The following is a 22,392-nucleotide window of genomic DNA, read 5'->3' on the forward strand; positions in this document are numbered from 1 at the left end:
GGCACGGCGGGAGCGGTAGTACCGGGGCGGGAAGGGGAACGGGAGTGGGAGTGGGAGTGGGAATGGGAGTGGGAATGGGAACGGGAGTGGGAGTGGGAACGGGAGTGGGAACGGTAATGGGAGAGAGAATGGGAATGGGAACGGGAATGGGAGTGGGAACGGGAGTGGGAATGGGAACGGGAGTGGGAACGGGAGTGGGAGAGAGAATGGGAATGGGAGTGGGAATGGCAATGGCAATGGGAATGGGAGTGGGAATGGGAATGGGAATGGGAGCGAGAATGGGAATGGGAATGGGAACGGAAGTGGGAATGGGAACGGGAGTGGGAGTGGGAATGGGAGTGGGAGTGGGAGAGAGAATGGGAACGGGAATGGGAACGGGAGTGGGACTGGGAGTGGGAATGGCAATGGGAGTGGGAGTGGGAATGGGAGTGGGAGTGGGAGAGAGAATGGGAACGGGAGTGGGAGTGGGAATGGCAATGGGAGTGGGAGTGGGAGAGAGAATGGGAACGGGAATGGGAACGGGAGTGGGAGTGGGAGTGGGAGTGGGAGTGGGAGTGGGAATGGGAGTGGGAATGGGAATGGGCGGGGAGGGGTCCGGGCTGTTGGGGCGGGTTTCGGTCTCCTCTCCCAAACAACAAGTGATGGAAGGAGAGATACCGGGCTGGGGCTGAGCCAGGGGCAGGTTGGATGTTCAGGAACAATTTCTCCCTGGAAAGGGTTGTCAGGGCCTGGCCCAGGCTGCCCAGGGCAGGGCTGGAGTCCCCATCATCCCTGGAGGGGTTTCAGAGCCTGGGGATGTGGGGATGAGGGACATGGGGTGGGGGTGGCACTGCTGGGTTGGACTCGGTGATCTTCCAGGTTTTTTCCAACTCGAACGATCCTGTGACTCGATGTCACAGCATGCCGGGCTGTGCTGAGCCGTGCCAGCTCACACCGAGCCATGCCAAGCAGTACCAAACCACACCAAGCCATGCCAAGCAGTACCAAACCACACTGAGCCATGTCAAGCAGTACCAAACCCTCCCATCCGTGCTGGGCCATGCCAAGCAGAGCCGTGCCAGGCGGTGCCGGGCAGTGTCTGCTGGTGCCAGGAGCAGCCCCAGGGTGCCCGTGCCTCCTTATCAGCTCCCACCCACCGTGTTTGCCCAGCCCTGCCCGGGCAGGACAGCGGCTGCTCCCCCGGCTGCTGCTCCCACCCCGGCGTTGCCAGTGTGAGTGTTTGGAGAGGGGACAGGCAGCGCTGCAGGGTGCCCAGGGGGTGGGGTGGGGTGGGTGACACCCTCCTCATCAATGCCGGGGGCTGGAGACCCCCCTGGTCCACCAACCCCCACTCCTCAGAGCTCAGGAGAGGGTGCAGGGGGGGTTAGAGGGAGCAGAGCAGGAGCTGTGGTCACCACAAGGGCAGGGGAACAGGACAGCTCTGGAGCAGGGCTCTGGTTGTCCCCATGGCCCATGTGCCACCCTCTGAGTGTCCCCAGCACAGGTGGTGATGCAGTCAGGCACTGTGTCAGCCGCTCACCATCTCACACCCTCCAGCTGCCATGGGCAGGCTGTCCCATGTCCCCTGGCCATGCTGTGTCCCTGGCCACCCTGTGTGTCCCTGGCCACCCTGTGTGTCCCCAGCCACCCTGAGTGCCCCAGCAGCCTGTGTCCATGCCCCTGGCATGCTCTGTGCTGCCCCAGATGGCTCCTCTGGGGCCAGGACAAGGATGGTACCTATGGCCACAGCCACCTGGGGACAGAAGCTGTTCACAGTTGTCACTGTCCTCGGTCACAGACTGGGCCAGCACAGCCACAGGGCCGTAGCAGAAGCACAGTCACCCCAGCTCTCCATCCACAGTGACAACGCTGCCATCCTGGGTGCTCTCCCCACTGGGGAGCTGCTCCTCACACAGCATGTCCCTGTCTCTCTGCCTGCAAAAGCCACTATCCCCAAACACCCAGACCCCACCCAGCACAGCACCCCAAAGCACCTCTCCCACCAGCCACGCCGCTGGGGCTGTGTCCTGACACCCCAAAAGGTCCAAACCCCGTGGAGATGTGGGGTCTGGGCCCCACTGAGAGCCTCCACCCGCTGCAGCCAGGCTGGCAGTGCCTGTTTGCAGAGGCATCGCTCGATACACAGAATGTTCTTCACAAGATCCCTACTCCAGGAGTCAAAATAGCATGAAATTTAATTTTACGCCTATTTGATAAAGCTTGATTTCACCTCCAATCAGCGGGGAGATAAGAGCCCTCGGCACAAGTGCGCGGGCAGTTTGGCAGCTGGGGCTGCCGATTTAATAGGTGAATTTACAGGAACAACACTCGAAAATCCCCTGGCTAGTGAACCATTAAGGTGAGCTCTGCCTTCCGTCCCCACGTCCCTCCCCGCGCCGCTCTCCCGTTGCCGGGTGCTAAAGCAAACCCCAGCTCTGTTTACTGAGTCTACTATTACAATACAGCCACCAAATATTTGCCAGCCAGCAGCTCGCTGCCCTGCTATAAATACTTCAGGCCCAGGTGGAGGGACGGCGAAGGGGAGCAGCGCGGGAGCCTATGCATGGCCGGGCGGCCGCCCCGAGGTGAGTGCTGAGGGAGATGCCCTCCTGCACACAAAGGTTTCTCCAGGTGAGGATCCGGTGGGACAGGCTGGGAGGCTCCCAGCCCTGGGAGGCTGAGCCCTCGGGCAGCGTGGAGGCAGGATTGGGGGTCCCACGGTGGCCACGGCACAAAGAGGAACGGGTGGTGACTCCAGAGATGGCAATGATGCTGTCTCGGGCTGGGTGCGGGGCTCAGCTCCGTGGCAGGAGTTGTATTTGTCCCCCAGTGTTTGTCACCTGCCCCAAGACCCTCTCAGGGCCGGGCTGGGGTGATGGCAATGCCAGGCATGTGGCTGGGAATGCCTCATGGCAAGGCAGGGCTGGGACCTCAAGGCACAGGTAGCACCAACTACAGAGGGGTCTCATCCAGCTCAGAACAACCCAGCCACAACCAGAGCCCAGCAGAATGGTGCAGGATGGTAGCTGGGTCTGCCACACCACAAGGAAACCTGTGGGGACATTGCACAGGCAGGGAATGGGCCTGAGCAACCCAGGGACCCGGTGTCCAGGGTGACAGGGACAGCTCAGCCCAGGGTGGCAGGGGATCAGCCCTGTTCACCTCCACGTGCAGCCCCAGGGTGAGAGGGAGCATCCTGCTGCCCCCCAGTTCTGAGGGACATCCCCAGTGCCTCATGGCTCAGGGGGACATCCCCACTGTCCCACTCCCACGACCTGGTGAGGAATGCCCACAGATCAGTGGGAACATCCCTGCTGCCCCAGGTGCCATGACTCAGTGGGGACATCCCTGATGTCACAAGGTTCAGCGAGGATGTCACCACTACTCCATGTCCCAGGGCTCAGTGGGGATGTCCCTGCTGCCCCATGGCTCAAGGCTTTTGCCCTGCTTGCCCCATGTTCCCTGTCTTGCTGGGGACATCCCCACCACCCCACAACCCATGGGAGGTCCCCATGCCCTGCAGCCTCCCCATGCCCGTGGCACGGCATGACACTGTCCCCCTGCCACCTCGGGACCAAGTGTCTCAGCAGGTGCTGGGGTGCTGCCACCCTCACCCAGCTGTCCCTGCCCACAGGGTGACTCCGGGGCCCGCAGTGCCCCTGCGTGCTGACATGGCTGCGGGTGTCATCCGTGCCCTGCCCGAGCTGCGGATGCCCTCATCCTTCCCACACAGCCTCCTGCTGCCCGCACGCCCCGAGCCCGACTTCCCCGATCTCCCTGAGGAGGAGGAAGAGGAGGAGGAGGAAGAAGAGGAGGAGGAGACATTGGAGGAGAGCGCGGGCGCGGAGCTGGCTGTGCCCAGCACCCCCGAGACCACCCTGCAGCTCCTCAAGTTTTCGGAGCTCATCAGCTGTGACATCCAGCGCTACTTCGGGCGGCGGGGCCGGGAGGAGCCCAGCACCAGCCGCACCGTGCCCGAGGACTGCGGCTCTCCTCAGCGTGCCCAGGCCCAGCCCGAGGTTCCGGTACCGCCGGGCAGCCCCGGGGCTCGGTTGGGACCGCTGGCCGAGCTCTTCGAGTACGGCGTGCACCGGTGTCTGCCACCCCGGGCGGCCGGCGGCAAAACGCAGCGGCTGGAGAGGAAATACGGGCACATCACCCCCATGCACTGCAGGAAGCTGCCGCCCTCCTTCTGGAGGGAGCCGGGGCCCGGCCCCAGCGGCCTCCTCCACGCCGGCACCCCCGACTTCAGCGACCTCCTGGCACACTGGACGGTGGAGCCGGGGCTGGAGCTGCCGGGCACCGGGCGGGAGCCGCCGCCCCAGCCGGGTCGCTCGGGGCTGGAGGCTGAGCCCTTCCCTGGGCTGTGACCCCACGGTGGCCCCGGGGGCCCCCAGCCTCGCCACGTGCCGCCCGGTTAATGATAAACCCCAGCGGCACCGGTGCCAGCGCCACGGCACCTGGAGCCGCCGGGTCGGTGCCGGTGCTGATGGGACGAGTGAATAAATGACTCCCCGCCAGGCACCGGCGCCTCTGGTGTCCTTTGCCGCCCCACCACGCGTGACCGAGGGGCGCCTCGGCTCGTCCCCAGCAGCCCCCGCCAGTGGCTCCCATCCCCTTATCGCGGTTCTGCCGGGGCAAAGGGCGCCCTGGGGCCTCACAACGCGCCCGGCTGCCGGCGCCCACCGCCTCCCAGACCCCCACGGAGAACCGGGCTGACCCACAGCACCCCGCAGCCGGACCAGGCTCCCCCCGAACCCTCCGCAGTTACCAGGGCCCGCTGGAGGCATTCCCTGCCCGGCCCAGGCTCTTTGTTGGCTTGAAAGGGAAAAGCAGCAGAGAAGGGGCAGCAGCCCCCCACCCTGAGCACTCGGGTCCTGCCGGGGGCTGTGGAAGGTGGGGGAGCCTTGGTCTCCCTCCCTACAGCCCCCGCAGGTTGTGCCCTCCCAGCCAGCCCTGGTGCTGAGCCTGGGCAACAGGACTGAGGGAAGAAGGGAAGCAAGAAACAGGCAGCATCACAATAAAAGTACAAACAGGCTTTATTTGAGCACACTATCCCACAGTCGAAAGCCCTCCAGGCACCAGATCGCCCAAGCTGCCTAAGGGAGGAGGGGGCAGCCCCGAGGCAGGGCAGGGGTGAGGAGCAAGGATGGTGGGAGATGGGAGAGATGCCAGGGCTGCAGCCCTCCTCATCACCCACGGGAGTGCAGGCTCAGCTCCCTCCCCCTGGCCAGATCCAGGGCTGGGGGTGGGTTTTGGGGGGGTCTGGCAGGGCCCAGGCTCCTGGAAAGGGTCAGAATAAGCTGCAGCAAGTGCAGAAACACCCAGGGAGTGGAGCCCAGCATGGGAGGAGAGGTGGCAACAAGGGTGGGAGGAGGGCAGGAGTGCCAGAGGGGGACAGAGGATGCAGGACCAACACTGCCCCAGAGCAGGCAGCTCTCCCCTCCTTGCCCTGAACACCAGCAGTGTCTCCCCAGTTGTGAATTAGGGTGAGAGCAGCCAAGAGAGCCAAAAAAGAGCAAGAGGCAGCAGCTGCTGAACCAGGGGAGCCCTTTTATTGCACAGCCGAGCAGGGCATGGGCCCCTCCTCTGGCCCAAGGGGCAAAGAGGCAAGAGCCTGACCCAGAGCTCGGCCCAATCCAGCCAGGAGGAGCACAGGGCAGAGGGAACGGGGCCCTGGGAGCAGAAGGGAGCCCCACAATGTCCCCTCTGCTCACCACACAGGCCCTGCAGCAGGGGCTGGGGCAGGGCTAGGTTCTGGATAAAGCCCAGGCTGGGTGGGTGAGGTGATGGAGGCCATGTACCATGGCAGAGGGGCTGTGCCCAGCTCAGCCCACTGAGGCACACTCCAGCCTTCACCCAACCCTCAGGGAGAGCCAACGCCAGCAGCTAATGGAGCCAAGGGTGTGTTTTGATTCCCCGGGGAAGCAGAGGAAGGGGTGAGGAGAGGAGGGAGATGTGGGAAGGCAGCGATGGGCAGGAGAGCTGGGGCAGCATGGCTGGGCTGGTGCTCCAGGCACCACGATGCCTGCGCAGGCTGGCCCAGTCCTCCTCCACCTCCCACAAAAAGGGTCCCCAGCTCCCAGGGGCCGGAGCATGTCTTCACTGAGCAGAGCTGCCCCACGTCACGTCTGTGCCAGAGAGAGCTCCTCCAGACCTTCCTTCCCCAGCCGGTACCTGGCGAGGTCCTTGCGGGTGACCATGCCCACCACCTGCGGGGAAGGGGACAGGGGTGAAGAGCCTGGGGACGAGGGCAGCGTGTCCCCCACCCCCAGGAGCCTGGGCTGGCTGCAGGCAGGGAGCAGACACTCACCTCGTTGCGATTGTCCACGACCACCAAGTGCCGCAGCCCCAGGGCTCGGAAAAGCTTGAACACCCGCGGCAGAGACGCCTCCTGCCAGGCAGAGGGGACCGGGTGGGCATCCCCGGCCAGAGCCATCACCCACCCATGCCCCCGGCGGTAACAGAGGGGGTGGTACCTGAGGCACGGTGTAGGGCGAGGGGTTCATGAACTCGCTGAGGTCAATCATGCACTCGCGCTCGTCCTGGGAGACGTGGATGGACTGGATGGGGGGGAAGCGGGGATACGCGTCCCGGAAATCCTTCAGCTTCAGCCGCCGCTGCACCAGGCTCAGGTTGGCTCTTTCCACAAAAACCTGGAGAGGAGAGAGGCCACGGGGGACTGTTCCACAGTGCTGAGGGGCAGAGCAAGGCACTGGGGCAGGGAGAGGGCAGGAGCATGGGACAGAGGGACCGGTCTGTTTCCTGTTCACCTGGGGGTCGTGAGGCTGATGCCGGGGTAATCCCAGCATGGCATGACAGCCCCCAAGTCTCCCCAGCTGAGCTGAGGGAGGTGACAGGGATAATCTGCCAGCTCCTCCTGAGCAGGGCAGTCAGCACCGTGGGACAGGGGCTCTGACACAGCCCAGCCTGCCACCCACCTTGTGCTTCAGCAGGACGATGAGCTGGGAACGCAGGATCAGGCCCCGCAGCCCTGCCACCTGTGACACAACGACACATGTGAGATGGGGCTGGGGGGCAAGGGCCAGGGCCCCACACCACGGCAGACCCCCAGCTGCCTCCAGCCCACCTGTGTGGCATCAGGGTTGCTCTCCACCACTGGGAAGCCGTTGTGGTTGGAGGAGGTGTCACTGAGGATGTCCACAACCGTGCCCACTCGCTCGATCCTCCGCAGGCAGGTGACAGGAGTGCTCATGACCTCCCTGGGGGCAGGCATGGAATCACAGAACGGGTTGGGAAAGACCTTAAACATCATTTATTTCCAACCCACTCACCACCAGCCCGGGTTGCTCCAAACCCCATCCAACCTGGCCTTAAACACTGCCAGGGATGGGGAAGCCACAACTTTCCTGGGTAACCTGGGCCAGGGGCTCAGCACCCTCACAGCAAAGAATTTCTTCTTAGGACCTCATATTGCTCTCCACTCTTCCAGTTTAAAGCCATCCCTCCAGGCCCTTGTCCAAACACAGGGGCTTTCCTGACAGGGAAGGGGCTGGGCAGGTGGCACTGGGAATGAATCCCATCATCACCTCTATTTCCAGCTCAGCCCAGCAGTGTGGTCCCCAAGCTGCCACCCCAAAGCTGAGCTCCCCAGCCCCCTACCTGGCTGTGAGGGAGTGGGATGTCACCGGGGCCTCCCAGTGCAGGAAGGGCACACTCTGCAGCTGGATGTGCATGTCGTAGAGACCCTGCAACAACAGCCAAGCCTTCAGGGGAAGCCTGGGGAGATTTCCAAGGGGTGCAGCCAGGCAGCAGCTCTCATCCCAGAGGGAGCACACGCTGGTCCTGGCTCCCCAAGCACCTTCAACCCCAACCCACAGCTTCCTGCCTGCTCCCAGTGAGCACGCCAGCCCTCACCTCCACAAAGTAGTCTCCCACAATCTTGGCTGTCATCAGCACCAGCATGATGGGAAAGCCATAGGTGACGTTGCCTGTTGCCTCCATCATGATGACCGTGAGACTCAGCGTCATCCGCACTATCCCACCTGGGAGGTTGGAGGGTTTAGGGGGGGGGCAGGGAAACATGGAGAGGGAAGGGATAGCAAAGCACCCAAGACCCCACCCTGACTCTCTGTCAGGGCAACCCAGGACTGCCCACCCTGGCAGGGGTGCCCTGGGACAGCCCAGCTCTTGCTGCTACCTCCTCCAGCACTGCCCATGCCTGGCAAGGCCAGTGGGAAGCTTGAGAGCCAGGCTGGGCTTCAACTGGGGAAGAAACTGGGCCAGGAAAACATGGACTGCATCTTCCCACCCCACCTTCTCCCCGAGAGGAGCAGGAGGGGGAACTCACCCAGCTGTGCAGCAGCTCCCATCAGGGCATACTTCCCGGGATCAGCCCAGATCTGAGCACAGGAGAGAAGGGGTTGAGGCAGCTGCTGGGTTCATGGCATCCAGGGAGTGACCCTGACCCCTGAACCTCTCCTCCCATCTGAGAGTGCCTGCACAGCCCTGCAGGGTTCCATCAGCACACGGGAAAGCCCAGACCCAGCTCAGGAAGACACCAAAGTGAAGAGCCAGCCTGCTCCAGGCTTTTCCATATCCCTGTGCCAGGCTCCATGCCTGCTGCCTGCCCAGGGGCAAGAGAGGAGGACTGGGTGCTTTGGCTCCCTGCCCAGCACCCCTCCTCAGCAAGGACTCACCGAGGCATTGGTCAGGTAGGACAGGGAGATGCCAAAAAGCCTCCCCCAGGCAGCCCCGATCAGCAGGGAGGGAATGAAGACCCCTGCAGACACCGTGAGGCCATAGGTCCAGCAGGCCAAGAAGAAATACATCAGTGTGAACATGCCCAGAGTCATGGGGTTGTAGGAACCTGTGGTGCAGAGAGAGAGGAGCGTAAGTGCTGGTCCCACAGCCCAGAGGACACTGTGATGGGCTGTGGCCACCAGAGGACAGCAGCAGCCACCCAGCACACTCCCAGCAGTCAGGGCTCCTCTCACATCTTCCACCCTGGCAGCAGGAGCCTTTCAAACCACCCTTTTGGGATGTTTCTGTCACCTCAAGGCCCTGCCAGTCAGCCAGTGCCACCCCATGCCCTCCTGTTCCACCCACTGCAGCACAGACCCTTCCTCCATCTCACGTCCTGTGGTGAACCATCCCCTCCCAGCCTCCCACCAGGCAGTCTGATGAACTTCAAAGCCCCAAGGGACCACCAGCATGGGAGCACAGAGTGCTGGCGAGCTGGCAGAGGTCCTACTGCCAGCTTCAGGATCAGCAGAATAGGTTCTGGAAACCCCTTCCTGTGCTGCAGCTCCCACAGCTGCTCCAGCCAGTGCCCAGCTGCCCCACAGCATGGGCTGTGCCATCAGTGAGACCCTGCTGTCCCCAGGACTCAGCCTGCTGCTATTTTAGGATTGCTGAGCAGCTCAGTCTGGTTTAACCAAGTACTTTGCAACCCCTCCATCACAGAGAGGTCAATGGACCCAAGCCCTGAGCCAGGGAGGAGGCAGCACTGCAGGGACAGCCCTGGGACACAGCACAGCATCACCCTACTGCAGGTGACCAAGCTGCAGCCTCTGGGCTGAGGTGTAGAAATTCAGAGGTGTCTGCTCCCTGCACAGGGCACAAAACTCAGCAGGCAGAGGGCACAATATGCTGAGTCCAAGGGAAATGGAAGCTGGAACCTGAGAACCAGTTTGCATTTCCCAAGCAAAACCAAACCCCAGGATCCACCTCTGCAACTTGCCCAGAAGTTAAAGTCATTCTGGGGCAAGAGGCCCTGTTAATTAAGAAAACAGGCAGGGCCATTTTCAGGATGGACTCCAGACTGGCAGTGAGGGCCAGGCAGGCTCCCACGCAGCTCGGAAGCACAGTTTGCACACATGGATGAACAAATCCAGGTCCTCATCCACAGGCTCCCAAGTTACCAGCCCTTTGGGCGAGCTCCTAGGTGCCAGCAGGCACAGCACCCACCCCCCCCTTCCACCACCATGGGAAAGGAAGAGGCAGAGCACTTTGCTGCATCCCCCCGTGCCCTCAGGGGGTGACCAGCCCCTGCCCAGTCCCCCCACGAGTGGGCAGGAAGGGCTCAGCCACCTCCTGTGAGCCCAACCCTGTTCTGCTCACGGGGTGCACAGACCTGGGGGGTCATGGAAGAGGCTGACAACACTTTTCTCAGGTGTGTTGAAGAAGGCAGTGGCCATGGAGTTGTACTCTCCATCAGCACAGAAAAGCTGAGGGGGAAGAAGAGGGAGAGTTAGAGGTGGCAGAAGTGAGCTGCCTGGCATGGGGAGGGCTCAGGGAGATGTGTGCCAGGCAGGAGGCAGCTCTGGGCAGCAGGCACACCAACACCACACCTGCAGAGGGCATTGACTCTAAAGTCCAGAGCCACAAAACCCAGCAGAGCCTCCTCTCCCTGCTCAGCTCCTGCCTCTGCCCAGGCTCAGGGTGCCTCCTCTCCCCTGCAGGCACCCTCCAGCATCTCCTACCTGCAGGGGATAAGCCACCGTGCTCCCCTGGATGGGCTGGCAGTCTCTGGAGCAGTAAATCATGACAAAGCCCACGGTGGCAGTCACTGCTGCCACCAGCATGGCCTCCACCACCTGGAGGCAGGGCCTGTGGATGTACCTGTGAAGGGAGCAGAGGGAGGGTGGCACCCAGGGGTGCAGGCAGGATCACCCCAGCCTGGGTGGGCACAGGGACAGGCTGGCTGCCTCCCCAGACCCTGCCAGGCTGTCCTGTGCTGGCAAAGCCATGGTGGGGGCCTGGGGCAGGAACAAAAGCAGCAAAAGCAGCTTTGCTCCCCCCAGCTCCAGCTGCATGGAGCAGGACACAGCTCCCAGGCTGTGTGATCTAGGGGGGATCTGGCAGAGGGCACAGTGCAGAGCCAAGCCAGGTGCCCTGGGAGTTTCTCAGTTTCAGGCCCCTCACCACTCTGCTGCCTCAGGTCACCCCATCCTGAGCCCACGAGGCTGCTCCTGGGGCTTGGAAAGCTGGTGACAAGTCCTGGCTGTGCCAGGCTGGGGGGGGATGGCATCAGCAGCTCTCTCATTACTCCCTCCATTCTCTCATTACTCTCAGGACACCCAACAGGCAGCTCTGCAGAGTGCTGGCAATTCTTGGAGCCCTGGGGTCACTGAGGAAACATTCTCAGGGCCAGAGCAATGGTGGGAGGCTGCAGGTCATGGTGTCCAGTGCCAGCACCGAGAGCCATGGGGCAGCTTTGCCTCCCAGCTCCCTGGGGCTGCTGCTGCTCACTCTGTGTGTGAGGTTACAGCCCTGCCCTGGCTGGGGACACTGCTCTGAGGGAGCACAGAGGGTGCCAGCCAAGCCACAGCCACCACCTCAGCCACCCACAACCCTTACCTGATCCGGAACATGGTTAACCAATAATTGAGGGCATTGAACAGGGCCCCCAGGATCCCACCTGCCAAGAGAGGAACAGCTCAGCATGCAAGGTCCTGCCCAGGACAAAGGAAGCTGTGAAGCTCAGGGAGATGTCACCAACTCATCCTGGGGACATGTGGATGCTGTCCCTGCAGAGGCAGCCAGGCCCTGGTGCCAAGAGGAGCCTGGCACAAGCAGCAGGGTGGCCAGGGGCTGGTGTCACAGGGCTGGCACTGGGCAAGTCCATGGGCACCAGGACAGCTTGTTTGAGAGCAAGGGGCTAGGCACAACCAGGATGAACTGACCCCCCTAACAGCTTGGCAGTGCAGGGGTTAAAGTGTCCCCCTTTGGCTGCCAGGGAGAGAGCTGGGCCAGGACCCACACACAGCTTCTGCTCCAGAGTTTGATGGATTTCCCTTTCTCCCCAGGAAACTGGATCCTTTTTAGCTTTTTAAAGCCAAACAGAGAACAGAGGAAATAATTCAGACAGATCAAATTGAAAGAGCAGCACTCTCTTACCAACCACTCCCATAAAGATGAAGATTGGAATTTCCTGGATTGTGTATCCCATTTTCTACAAGAAAGAAAGAAAGAAAGAAGTTTCAGATCTTCTCATCCATCTGCAGACCCTCAGCTGATCACTGCTGGAACAGCACAAGCCTGTGCCAGTCAGTGCCTCCCAGAGCTACCCCAGCACCCTCCCTGGACACCCCAGACCCAACAGGGGCTGCAGAGGTGCCTTCTACTGGGGTTGGTGGAGCTGGAACCAGGCAGACCCCACCTCCTGCTTGGGCAGAGCCTGCCTCTGCCCCTGGGGGATGTTTTAAGATGGATTGGTGCCCCCAAGCTGCTTTTAACCCCCAGAAAGAGCCCTGCATGGGGAATATTGGTGCCATACCTCGTTATCAAACCTGCCAAAGTTGATGAGCCCAGGGCTGGAGAGATCCCAAGCATTGCCATGGTAAACACTCAGGACGGAGTTCAGAGTGAAGGTAGAGATCATGGAGGCAAAGAACTGGAAGGAGATGCAGCCCCAAGTCACTGCCAGGCACCTCCAGCCCCCACATGGCCCTCACACTGCCCCAGACAACCACCCTGAGGGCCCTGGGTAGGGCTTGGTACCCAAGGAGTGGTGGGGACAAGAGGCAGCACCCTGGGCAGCTTACACCAACTAAGGGCTCACTCCTCCTTCTGGCTCTCTGTTGCCCTAGGGCAGAGCCCAAGGCAGCTCCCTTGGCTTGGGGCTGGCAGCAAGATGGGAGCTCAGCCAGGTCTGAATTGAGCCCCTGGGCAGCAGGGAACAGAAGGGGAGCTGGGCTGGCAGGAGGCCTGGGGGGCATCAGGAAAGGCAATGCCTCAGCATTACTGCTCCTGCTTTCCAGCACTCACAATTCTCCATGTCAGGAACTGGTTCCAGAAGGAAGCCCCTTCCTCCAAGCTGAAGAGGACACCCCCTGCAAGTGCAAGACACAAGGGATATGGACCCTTAGCTTGCAGCACCAGCCAAGAAACCCAAATTCATCCCAGACCTCAGAGGCTCCAGCAAAGGGCCCAGCCAAGCCCACCCAACCCTCAGAGATGCACTGATCACAGTGAAGCACCTCCACTGCCCTCCTCCTCCCCAGGGAGGCAACATTTGGGATCCTCCTCTCTTCCCAAGACCTGAGTGGTGGGGCAGGACAGCTTGGAGCAGGGCCAGGCACTGTGCTGGAGGGCAGTGTCCTCTGTGCAGCTGGGAGCAACCTCCTGAGGAGATGTGGGTGCAGGCAGAGAGCTGGGACACTCACCCACGGGGGCACCAAATGCAGCTGAGACACCAGCAGCAGCTCCAGCTGAGACAAAGTCCCTCTTCTCTGTGTCCCTACGGAAGTACTCGAAGATCTGAAACACCAAATTGAGGGGGAGTTTAGGGGAGACACCAGGTCTGCCACGTATGACCCAAAGCCACCAGCCTGACCCCGGGTTTGGGGCACAGGAGGCCACCTGCAGCACAGCCCCTCAGCCCCCAACACCCACCTTGAAGTCTCGCTTCAAAGATGTGGATCTTCCCTGGGAGATCCCAGCAGCAATCACTGCTCCAGAGTGAATCATGGGTCCTTCCTGTGGGAACAAGAGTGGAGTCAGACCAGGGAAGGAAAAACCCCAGGGACAGTCAAGGTTGGCTGAATGCTGCTCATGAAGGAGCTCTGGGAAACACAGACCTTGCTATTTACCCTCCTTAAATCCTCGCTCCAGCAAGTGGCTCCTGTGGCCAATCCCTCTTCCCACCAGCCCAGGGAACAGGAGTTTCCCTTCCCTGCTTGAGACCCCAGCAAGCAAGGAAGGTCCCAAGGGGGTCCCCATGTCCCCCCCTATCTAACACCTGCAGCAGCAACCACTGCCAGATGGTGCCACGCAGGGGACAGCTGGGTGGTGGCACCGTGTCCCAGGGGCTCCCCAGGGGCCACCCCACAGTCACCCTGGCTGGCACATCAGAGACTACAACTGAGAAGTCACTGCAGGGCCACCAACACCCCGTTGGCAGCACAAGGCTGGGGACAGGCTGTGGCAGCAGAGGGTACCAAGAGGCTGAGGACATGCTGGAGAGCACTGTGAGCACATCACCTTCCCAACTGCCAGGCCACCGACCACCGAGAGGATGACCCCACAGACTTTGATCACCAGGGTCTGCAAAACAAAGACAACAGGCAGAGCATGTCACATCCCATCCCATCCCATCCCACAGGGGACAGGAGGGACACGAGCATGGCATCCAGCTGCAGGGACAGGACTCAGTCACCCCAAGGAACACCTCAGCCCTCGGATGCAGCAGCAGGGCTGGACAACTTTCTCCTTGACTCAAGCAAAAAAATGAGGGTCCCAACCCCACATCCCACCCCTTCCTGCTCCCTACCTTGAGGCGGACAACGTGAGGGATCTTCACACCATTCAGATAGCACTTGATCTGGGGAATGCCACTGCCAGCTGCCACGGGCTGCGGGGAGAGCGTGAGAGGCTGGGGACACGTACAGGATGGGGACACAGGGGCCACCTTACCCCCATCCCTCAGCACCCTCGGGGTGCCTGTCTGCAGGCTCTGGGGTGGGCTTAAGGGAGGCATCTGCTGCCTCACACCAGGGAGAAGGAGCCAGCTGGGTTCTGGGAGAACACGGGGGTGTCCTGGTGTGTGGCTGCAGAAGGCTCACACTTGGTGGCCAGGGAGAGCAAGGGCAAAGCCACCAGGAAGACACTGAGCAGTCCATAGGGAGCCATCATCCCATCCTGGCCACAACCAGTCTCCAGTTTGTCCTCCGAGGCACCCAGCAGCTGCTCCCTGTCAGCACTCACGTACACCCAGCACCGAGAGGCCAAGCCAGGGCCATGGATGGAGCACACCCCTGCCCCAGGCTGCCAGACAAGGCCACCATGTCCTGACAGCCTGACACCTTGGGAGAAACTCCACAGCACAGCTGGAGTCAGTGCCAAGGACCTGGGGCTACCAAGGGTCAATCAGGCAGAGCAACATTTGGCATTACACCAAGCTGGGTGTTCCCTGGAGATGTGATGCTGCTGCCCCCACATAAAGAGCCAGGGCAGGAGGCACAGGGGTATCCTACCCGGGCTACTTCCAAGCTTTTACCTCTATGAAGGCAACGATCAGGGAGCCCACCATCACCACGCTGGCATTCAGGGTGGCCCAGAGTAACAAGGAGAAGGAGAGGCCCCCCTTCTCTGTGAACTTGTCGATGTCTGGGGAAGCAGCTCAGGGAGAAGCTGGCACTGGTTGGGTCCCATCCCTCCCACTGCAATAAGGCATCCCTGGAATGCTTCTTGGGCTGCAGCAGCACAGCAGACCCAGGAGCCTCCACATTAGGGCAGTGCCCAGCCACAGCTCAACCCCACAGAGCAGCCAGGTGCTCAGAGCACCTTGGGGGGCAGGATTTGTGCTGCCGAACCCAAGCGAGGGTCTCTGCCCTCTGCCCTGCACCCATCTCCTGGTTCCCAGGAGATCCCATAGCTCCCAGCTGGCGGGTGGCCATGGCTCTGGGCAGGATACTGTCCTTCACCACTCTGTACTTCAGCCCAGCCAGGTTCTCCACCACGATGTCGATGAAGCAGGCGACGAGGCCGGTGAGGATCCCAATCATGGCACAGATGACCCAGCGCTTGATTTCCACTGTCCGGAAAGCCTGGGGGACACTCAGAGCCATCAGACCCTGCCCTTGGCATCCCCACCAGCATCTGGGGAGCTCCAACCCACCTGGCCACCTCCCCAACACAACCCTAAGCCTGGGCAGCTCCAAGGAGAGCAAAGCAGTGAAGGCTGATGCTGGACTGCAAAGCCTGCACACAATTTTCTTACTTTCAGCCAGCCCCCTTGTCCCTCTGGGGGATCCCTACCAGCAGACAGGCTGTCTCCTGTCAGGTCTTCTCCTGTGGGGCTTCTTGCTGCAGGTCTGAGACCCAAAGCCTCCAGGGGCAGATGCTTCACAGAGCCTCAGAGGTCCCTTTGCTCAGACACCTGCCCCGTGCCACCTCAGAACACCACTTCACACACCTGGGGTAGCTCCTGTGCAAACCATCCTACCCTGGCTGCTTCCTCCTCAGGTTTTAGGGCTCACCACAAGCTGGTCAGTGCCCATACACACCCCCTGGCTCAGGCACTGCACGACCTCCCCCAAGCCCCACAGAAGTGGGCAGGGGGCAATGGTTTCCCTGGGCCATCCCAGCAGCAGGGACAGTGGGCAACTGGGTCCCAGTGAGACTCACCGTGTGGTTTATCCTCCTCTCCTCCTCCAGGAACAGCTGGTTTTCACTGTTGTCATAGTCCAGGCTCTAGTTCAGGAAAGGAAAACACTGTTAGTGTCCAGCACAGGGTAAGAGACACCAGTGCCAGGAGGTGGTGCCCTTAGCCCCTCTTCCCTGCCCCTCCATACCACTGAATCTTTTTTCCTCCCCTCAAATCCTGCTCCTTGCCCTCAGAAACCCCTCTAGCTGGGAAACCACAAGGGCTCCACATACCTCAGCTCCTGAATCGCAGAGGGCAGAGCTGAGACAAGGGAAGGTGGGTGCTCACCTCATACTTGAGGGACAGGAGCTTCTCATTGTGGGGGATCTCGTTGGGATGCTGCCGAGGGAGCTCTGTCTCCTGTGGGATGTGATGCACAGGTGAGAACAATCAGGTCCCAGTCCAGCCCTCCCCTCTGCCACAAATCAGTGGTTTTATGCTGCTTCCCACACTCAGGAGAGGCAGAGCCCCAAGCCCTGGTACAAGCTCCCTGGCAGGCCGGGATTCAGGATGGTTTTCAGCCTGTTAGTGGATGTATGGGATTTAGGGCAGCTGAAGGGGTTGCCAGGTGTGTGCCCTCACCCATGACCTCTCCACCCCCCTGGGCAGATTTAGGGTTTGCCCAGCCAGGTGCCACACTGCCACCTTGATCCTCTGCTGCCCCTGAGCAGCTCTGGCAGAAGGCAGCTTTCCACTTCCACTTCCACCTCGCCAGGAAACTCCTTCAGCTGAAAGCAAGGAGCTCTATCAGGCAGTCCCACCTTTTGGGGATGAAACCAAATTCTGTTTCCCAAATGCCTTTGACCACACCAGCTGTTCCCAGCTCTGAGTCAGGGCATTTACTGAGGATGTCTGAGGGGTCCCTGGGGCAGCACAACCCCACACCCCTCCCAGCCAAAGCCAGCCCAAGGTGCCAGATGAAGATATATTTGTTCCCACTTAAGAATTCCTTGAGAAATATTTAGCAAGTTGTCTTCTCATTTGCTTTTCCTACAGCTCCATGGCTGGGCCAGGAACATCTGGGGAAGAAAAGCTTTTTGGGTATGCATGGGGGTGGGTAACCTGAAAGCTGAGAATTTCTACAAGAAGTTCCCTCTGCCACCTCTGTCCCCTGGGCTGAGGCATCCCCTCCCCTGCCTTTGCACCAGCCTGGGGAACAGGCAAGAGAAGCAGCTTTAAGAAGCTCTCATGGCAACAGGAAAGAAATCCCTTCCCACCCCACTTGCTTCTGCATTTGCTCTGGGAGCAGTGCAGGGGCCCGTGAGCTCCTCAGGACAGCACTGAGGCTCAGGGCAGCTGCCACACCATGCAGGTCACCAACCCAGGAGCACTGGAGCCCTGGCCAGACAAGGAGGATGTGAAGGGGTTGGGGAACACTGGTGCTGTCAGGGGAAGCAGGGAGGGGGGGCCCTTCCCATGGCACTCACCAGCTCAGGGATGTCCTCGTTGAGGTCCACATTGCTCAGCTGCCCGATGCGCAGGAGGGAGGAAGGGGTGAGCTGGGGAGAGAAGGGAAAAGGGGCTCAGGTCCTGAGGGCACTGCAAGCTCACAGAGGGAGGGAGCAGGCCTGGGGCTCTCCTGCTCTGCACCCCCTCACTAAGCTCTGAAGAGCAGCACCTGCCCTTGGGGGGCACAGAGAGGGAAGAGACCCCCAGCCTGCAGGGAGCAGCAGGGTTTGGGCACAGTGTCCCAGGCTGCTGGGGGAAGGTGCCAGCCAGGACTTGACCAGCAGCCCTGAGAGTCAGTGAGGATGAGGATGAGGATGAGGATGAGGATGAGGATGAGGATGAGGATGAGGATGAGGAGCCTGGCACAGCAGCTGAGCCTCCAGCACCCTCAAACCAGTCCCACACTCCCCTGGAGCTGGGGAGGGACAGACCCCAAGCAGGCAGTGGCACCTCCAGGGCCACCCTGCAGGTCACACACCCACCAGGGATGGCTGAGGACACGTCTGGCTCTGCCAGCAGCTCCAGGGCAGGGAGATGAGCACATGGTACAGCCATCCCCCTGCCAGCTGGCAGGCAGGCACCTCCTGCCCTGGGGATATGGTGACCCTCCCAGCCAGCCCCATGCTCTGGGGAGCAGCTTCTCCTTTTGCTGGAGACCTCTCAGGCTTGTTACTGGCAGTGCAATTGCACAACACCAGGGGTTTGGGGACTGTTGTGCTATTTAGTGGGGTCCTGGCAGAGCAGACAAGCTGCTGTCACCCCTCTGCCACTGTGAAGCACAGGACATGGTACACCCGTGGTACACTGTCACCAAGCACAGCCCAAACACCACTGCTCAGGACTGAGCATCACCCCTTCCCAAGTGCCAGGCCAAAGGACTGGAGAACAGAACCAGGACCAGGAGCACCAGTCCCTCCATGCCTGCAGTCCATCAGATCCCAGATTGAGCCCCTGCTGCCTTAATCCCCACCAATCCCATCTGGAACGTGCAGAGCAGGGCAGGCAGGGGCCAGGCACACACTGCAGATGAACAACATGTCTTTGTGTTGCAGCCTGACCTATTTTCCCATTTCTCTGTCTGCTCCACGTTCTCATTCACTCCCTGACCTGCAGGAAGGTCTTTCCCCAGCTTCTCAAAGTCTCTTCTTCAGTGTCCTTCTGTCCCCAGCAGCCCACAGGAAGCTCAGAGTGCTCCTTGCAGACGTTTTCAGACACTGAAACCCTGAGACCAACACCTGCACCAGGCTTCAGGAAGCACCAGGGTCTAAGGCTCCAGGGAGATGCCACAGATTCAGGGCAAGATCAAGACAAGGAGGTGAAAACAGCCACTCAGGCCATGTCCCCTGCTCCCTCCTGGGCTCAGACAGGACCAGCCCTTCAGGGAATTCTTCTGCTCACCATCAGGGGCTGCAGAAAGACCAAACCTGGCTGAACCAGCGAGATCCCCCCCTACAGAGCAAGGAGCCAGGGCACAGCAGCTCTGCTCCCCATGGATGAGGCAGCAGCAGAACCCCAGCACAGAAGAAGGGGAAGGAGCTGCAGCTGGAAATGGAGCTGAACCTCATCAGGCAAGCAGCCAGCACGTTTTTCAGACATCCCCCCTCCTCCTAAGGCAGCCAGACAGGCTGAGCCAGCTCCTGTCTCACCCAGCACGAGGATCACAAGCCAGGAGGACAGGAAAAAGCTACTTCCATCAGCACACATCTTTTACAGGAGGGACAGGGGTCACTCAGGCAGCCAGGACAAAAAGTAATTGTGCAGGGCTCGAAGCTTCACCAAGCACACGGGCAGCACTACCCCTCCTTTGGATGGATTTCAGGCTCTGACCCAGAGAGCTGCTGATCCCGGGCACACATGATGTTGGTGTGACCTTAGTATGATCACATCCACAGAACAGCACACACTGTTGCCAAACCCCAGAGGACACAGAGGGGCTAACAGCCCCCCTGTCCCAGGGGAGGCTCTGGGGGCAGCTGAGCCTCCTCCCAGAGGGACACAGACACAGCTATGGCACCTGGCACTCACCCTGTGGGGTGGCAAAGCCAGTCTGGGTTCCTAAGAGAGATGTCTGAAGCCTTGACCTGGAATAAATCTGTTTAACAACTTTATCAGTGGGAAAGTCTGCCTTCTTGTAGTCTACCTTCTTGTCCTGCTCTGCTGAGGGTATCTGCTTGGGGGAAAGACAGTCTGAGGCTGTGTCACCAGCAGGAGAAGCTCTGCCACCAGCTACAGCAGAGCCTGGGTGAGGACAAGCTGCAGAGCTTTGGGAATCCCCCTCCTCTGACACAGAACCAGAGCTGCCATGGGCTCCAAACTGGCCCAGCCATCACCCCTGGAACACACCACACCAGGGGGAACCAGGATCCTCACCTCCAGGCACGTAATGGGAAGAAAGCATCAAGGTTCCTCTGGTGGTGTCACCACTGGGCTCTGATTTTACTTCCTGCTGCCACTCCAGGGCACAGCAGCTCCTGGCCCCTCACCTGCAGGAGCCCAGGAGACACCAAGACTGTCCTGGCCCCCCTGACTTTCTCCAGGAACTCTCTCCCACCTGTCCCCCCTGCAGCCAGGAATCAGGACTCATCCAGCAGACTTTTCTTTTTCTCCTTTTCTCCCCCACCAGGATTCTCCACCAGCAAGCAGAGCAGCCCTCTGGCACTGCCATGTAAAACGGTTGCATTCTGCACCCTGTTACTTCAAGTTAAAACAAGACCAACAACATCTAGAGGTGCAGAATAAACACAGAGAGGTTAAAAAGGATGAGCCACCCAGCAGCAACAGCCAGGTCCCCATTTTGGTGGCCCCCTGACCACAGCTCCTGATCCAGGCACCCTCTGGAGCAGAGGCATTAAACCCAATCCCAAAGTCGAGGGATTTTAGCAGAAACACAGAGCACATCCTCAGGGGGTAGCAAAGGAGAAGTGTTCTGTTTTGAGAGAATGAGTAACGATGGAAATTTCCTGCTTTTACTAAAACTCTCCACACAAAGTGTGGGGGCAGGGCAGCCCATGATGGGGGTGATGCTGAGATGTGCCCAAGGCACTCACTGAGTCAGGGAGAGAAGCAGCTGCCCCACACCAAAAGGTGACCCTGGTGACAACCCAGCCACAGGCTCAGAGCTCTGCAAGGGGCTCACTCTGCTCCTTTCCTGGGGAAAAAGCCACACAGTGCCTCAGCAGCTGCTGGACCTGAGCTCTCTGTGCTGGCAAGGGACAAGGTGACACCAAATCAGACTGGCAGGGCTGGGTCTCCCCCAGCCTGTTGTAGAGGGGCTCAGGTATTTCTCCCAGGAATTATTCAGCAGGAAAACCTTCCCCTAACTGACCCTCAGCCACGAGATCTGCTTAATCCCCATCCTAACACCCTGCAGAATCCACCAAAAGTCACCCCCAGCTGCAGACACCCAGGCTCCTGTCCTCTCCTACTTTGATTTTCTCACCCAAGCAGCTGCAGCAGCCCAGGATTCTCCTCCCAGCCCCCCTGCCCTGTTCCCACAGCACCACACTTGGCACTTCCAGCCTAACAAATCCTGATTTTCCCTCTCATTAGCCACCGCTCTGACTTGCCCAGGAGCAGGGTGGAAAAGCACCATCCCTGCCAGAGCCTGGCTCTGCTGCTGCTCCTCCTCCTCCTCCTCCCAGCTCAGCAACCACACTCTTCACAGGGAATTGAGGCTGTCACCTGGAGGCAGCTCCTCCTCTCCCACCCACAGCTGGCACAGGAGCTCCCAGGGGGCCAAACATCCCCCCCAGACCCCGAACCTTGCCCAGGCACCAAGCGTGGTCCTTGGGGAGCAGAGGCTGCCAGGCAGGCTGCTCCAGCAGCAGCCTCCGGGGACACTGCTCAGGAGATTCTCTTCTCTTAATTACCTGGAGTTAATTTGCAAAGCAGGAGGTGGCCTCTCTGTGTTTTCTGACACGTCCCACCCAGGCTTTGCTCTCAGCCAGCTCGGTTCCATCAGCACCACGCCAGGGTCAGACCCCCCCGGGATGTCCCGACCCGGTGTCCGGGAGGTGGCACCGGCAGGGAAGGGGTCTCGGGGGCTCCCACACCACAACGTTTGGGGGAGAAATTCAGAGCGCGGGTCCCGTCCAGCACCAGCAGGGACCCGGGGACCCCCTGAGCCCCGCGGGCAGCGGTGCCGTGGGGTGGCTGCCAGGCAGACCCACGCTCAGATTCTCCCCACGAGTGACCCCCCCGGCTCTTCCCCTTGCCAGGCCCGGACAGGTTCTGCTTCCCTCAGCTTGAGGGAGCCCGGAGGGGCCCGAACCTCCCCCGGGGCTGCTCAGGGAGCAGAGCCCCGGTACCCGACCCCCGGCCCTGCGCGGACAGGGGGCGACGGACACGGTTAAGCGGACACGACCGCAACCCCCGCTCCCCCTCCGGTGCAGGGAGGCCTGTGCCGGGACAGAGTCCTCCCGCGGTGCGCCGGTACCTCTCCCGGTGCCGGTTCTTCTCCCCCCACTCCCCGGTGCCGCTCCCTACCTGCCGGGGTCCGGACGCCGCCCCGGGGCCGGTGCCGTTGAGCAGCGGGGTGGTCTCGCCGGCCCGCTCGTCGTCGTCGTCGCGGTCGCGGCCGGACCAGGACACCTTCTTGGCGACGTTGGCCATGCGGGGCGGCGACACGCACCTCCGCCGACCCCCGCCTCACCGGCTGGTCATGTGACCGCCGCGCCGCCGCACTCACGTGAGCGCTACGGCGGCCGGAGGGGGAGGGGGCGGGGGGCGCCCCGCGGCACCATGGGAGTTGTAGTCCGTCCCGCAGCACCCCCGCGACCCCTCCCCACGGAAGGGGTCCCCGTCCTGTCCCGCTGCCAGAGCCGGGGCGGGAGCTCTCCGGGAGCCGGCGCTGT

At 61.0% G+C, this 22,392-nt stretch overlaps 2 protein-coding genes across 4 annotated transcripts; one reads left to right on the top strand and one right to left on the bottom strand.

The window, feature by feature from the left end:
• Positions 1-2,483: 2,483 nt before the first annotated feature.
• PERCC1 (proline and glutamate rich with coiled coil 1) lies at positions 2,484-4,498 on the top strand. Of its 2 annotated transcripts, none has more exons than XM_030459890.1 (2): positions 2,484-2,564; positions 3,614-4,498. In XM_030459890.1, the coding sequence occupies exons 1-2, from the start codon at positions 2,539-2,541 to the stop codon at positions 4,347-4,349; spliced, it is 762 nt and encodes a 253-aa protein (XP_030315750.1). In that variant the 5' UTR covers positions 2,484-2,538; the 3' UTR covers positions 4,350-4,498. The 2 variants fall into 2 exon arrangements, with proteins under 2 accessions (XP_030315750.1, XP_030315751.1); XM_030459891.1 differs by having other exon boundaries at positions 2,557-2,610.
• Positions 4,499-5,000: 502 nt separating this feature from the next.
• CLCN7 (chloride voltage-gated channel 7) lies at positions 5,001-22,209 on the bottom strand. 2 transcript variants are annotated; one of them, XM_030459914.1, is made up of 25 exons: positions 22,025-22,209; positions 17,518-17,589; positions 16,379-16,450; positions 16,072-16,137; positions 15,359-15,491; positions 14,942-15,051; positions 14,216-14,296; positions 13,927-13,989; positions 13,339-13,422; positions 13,110-13,203; positions 12,712-12,776; positions 12,221-12,337; positions 11,842-11,896; positions 11,302-11,362; positions 10,425-10,563; positions 10,076-10,169; positions 8,640-8,809; positions 8,291-8,342; positions 7,858-7,985; positions 7,603-7,688; positions 7,070-7,202; positions 6,921-6,980; positions 6,459-6,635; positions 6,293-6,373; positions 5,001-6,191 (listed from the first exon to the last, which is right to left on the bottom strand). In XM_030459914.1, the coding sequence occupies exons 1-25, from the start codon at positions 22,148-22,150 to the stop codon at positions 6,105-6,107; spliced, it is 2,406 nt and encodes an 801-aa protein (XP_030315774.1). In that variant the 5' UTR covers positions 22,151-22,209; the 3' UTR covers positions 5,001-6,104. The 2 variants fall into 2 exon arrangements, with proteins under 2 accessions (XP_030315774.1, XP_030315775.1); XM_030459915.1 differs by lacking the exons at positions 14,942-15,051; positions 15,359-15,491 and having other exon boundaries at positions 22,025-22,191.
• Positions 22,210-22,392: the final 183 nt, after the last annotated feature.

This window comes from Calypte anna, chromosome 14 (genome assembly GCF_003957555.1).
Source record: "Calypte anna isolate BGI_N300 chromosome 14, bCalAnn1_v1.p, whole genome shotgun sequence".
NCBI lineage: Eukaryota > Metazoa > Chordata > Aves > Apodiformes > Trochilidae > Calypte > Calypte anna.

What these genes read in the sequence shown, in the direction of transcription:
- PERCC1 (XM_030459890.1), top strand. Translation starts at nt 2,539, where the DNA reads ATGCATGGCCGGGCGGCCGCCCCGAG. An exon ending in GGCCGGGCGGCCGCCCCGAG is followed by an intron (nt 2,565 to 3,613) that starts GTGAGTGCTGAG and finishes CCCTGCCCACAG; the next exon opens with GGTGACTCCGGGGCCCGCAG.
- CLCN7 (XM_030459914.1), bottom strand. Translation starts at nt 22,150, where the DNA reads ATGGCCAACGTCGCCAAGAAGGTGTCCTGGTCCGGCCGCGACCGCGAC. An exon ending in AGTTCCTGACATGGAGAATT is followed by an intron (nt 12,338 to 12,711) that starts GTGAGTGCTGGA and finishes ATCTCCTTCCAG; the next exon opens with TTCTTTGCCTCCATGATCTC. An exon ending in GCAACCCTGATGCCACACAG is followed by an intron (nt 6,981 to 7,069) that starts GTGGGCTGGAGG and finishes GTTGTGTCACAG; the next exon opens with GTGGCAGGGCTGCGGGGCCT.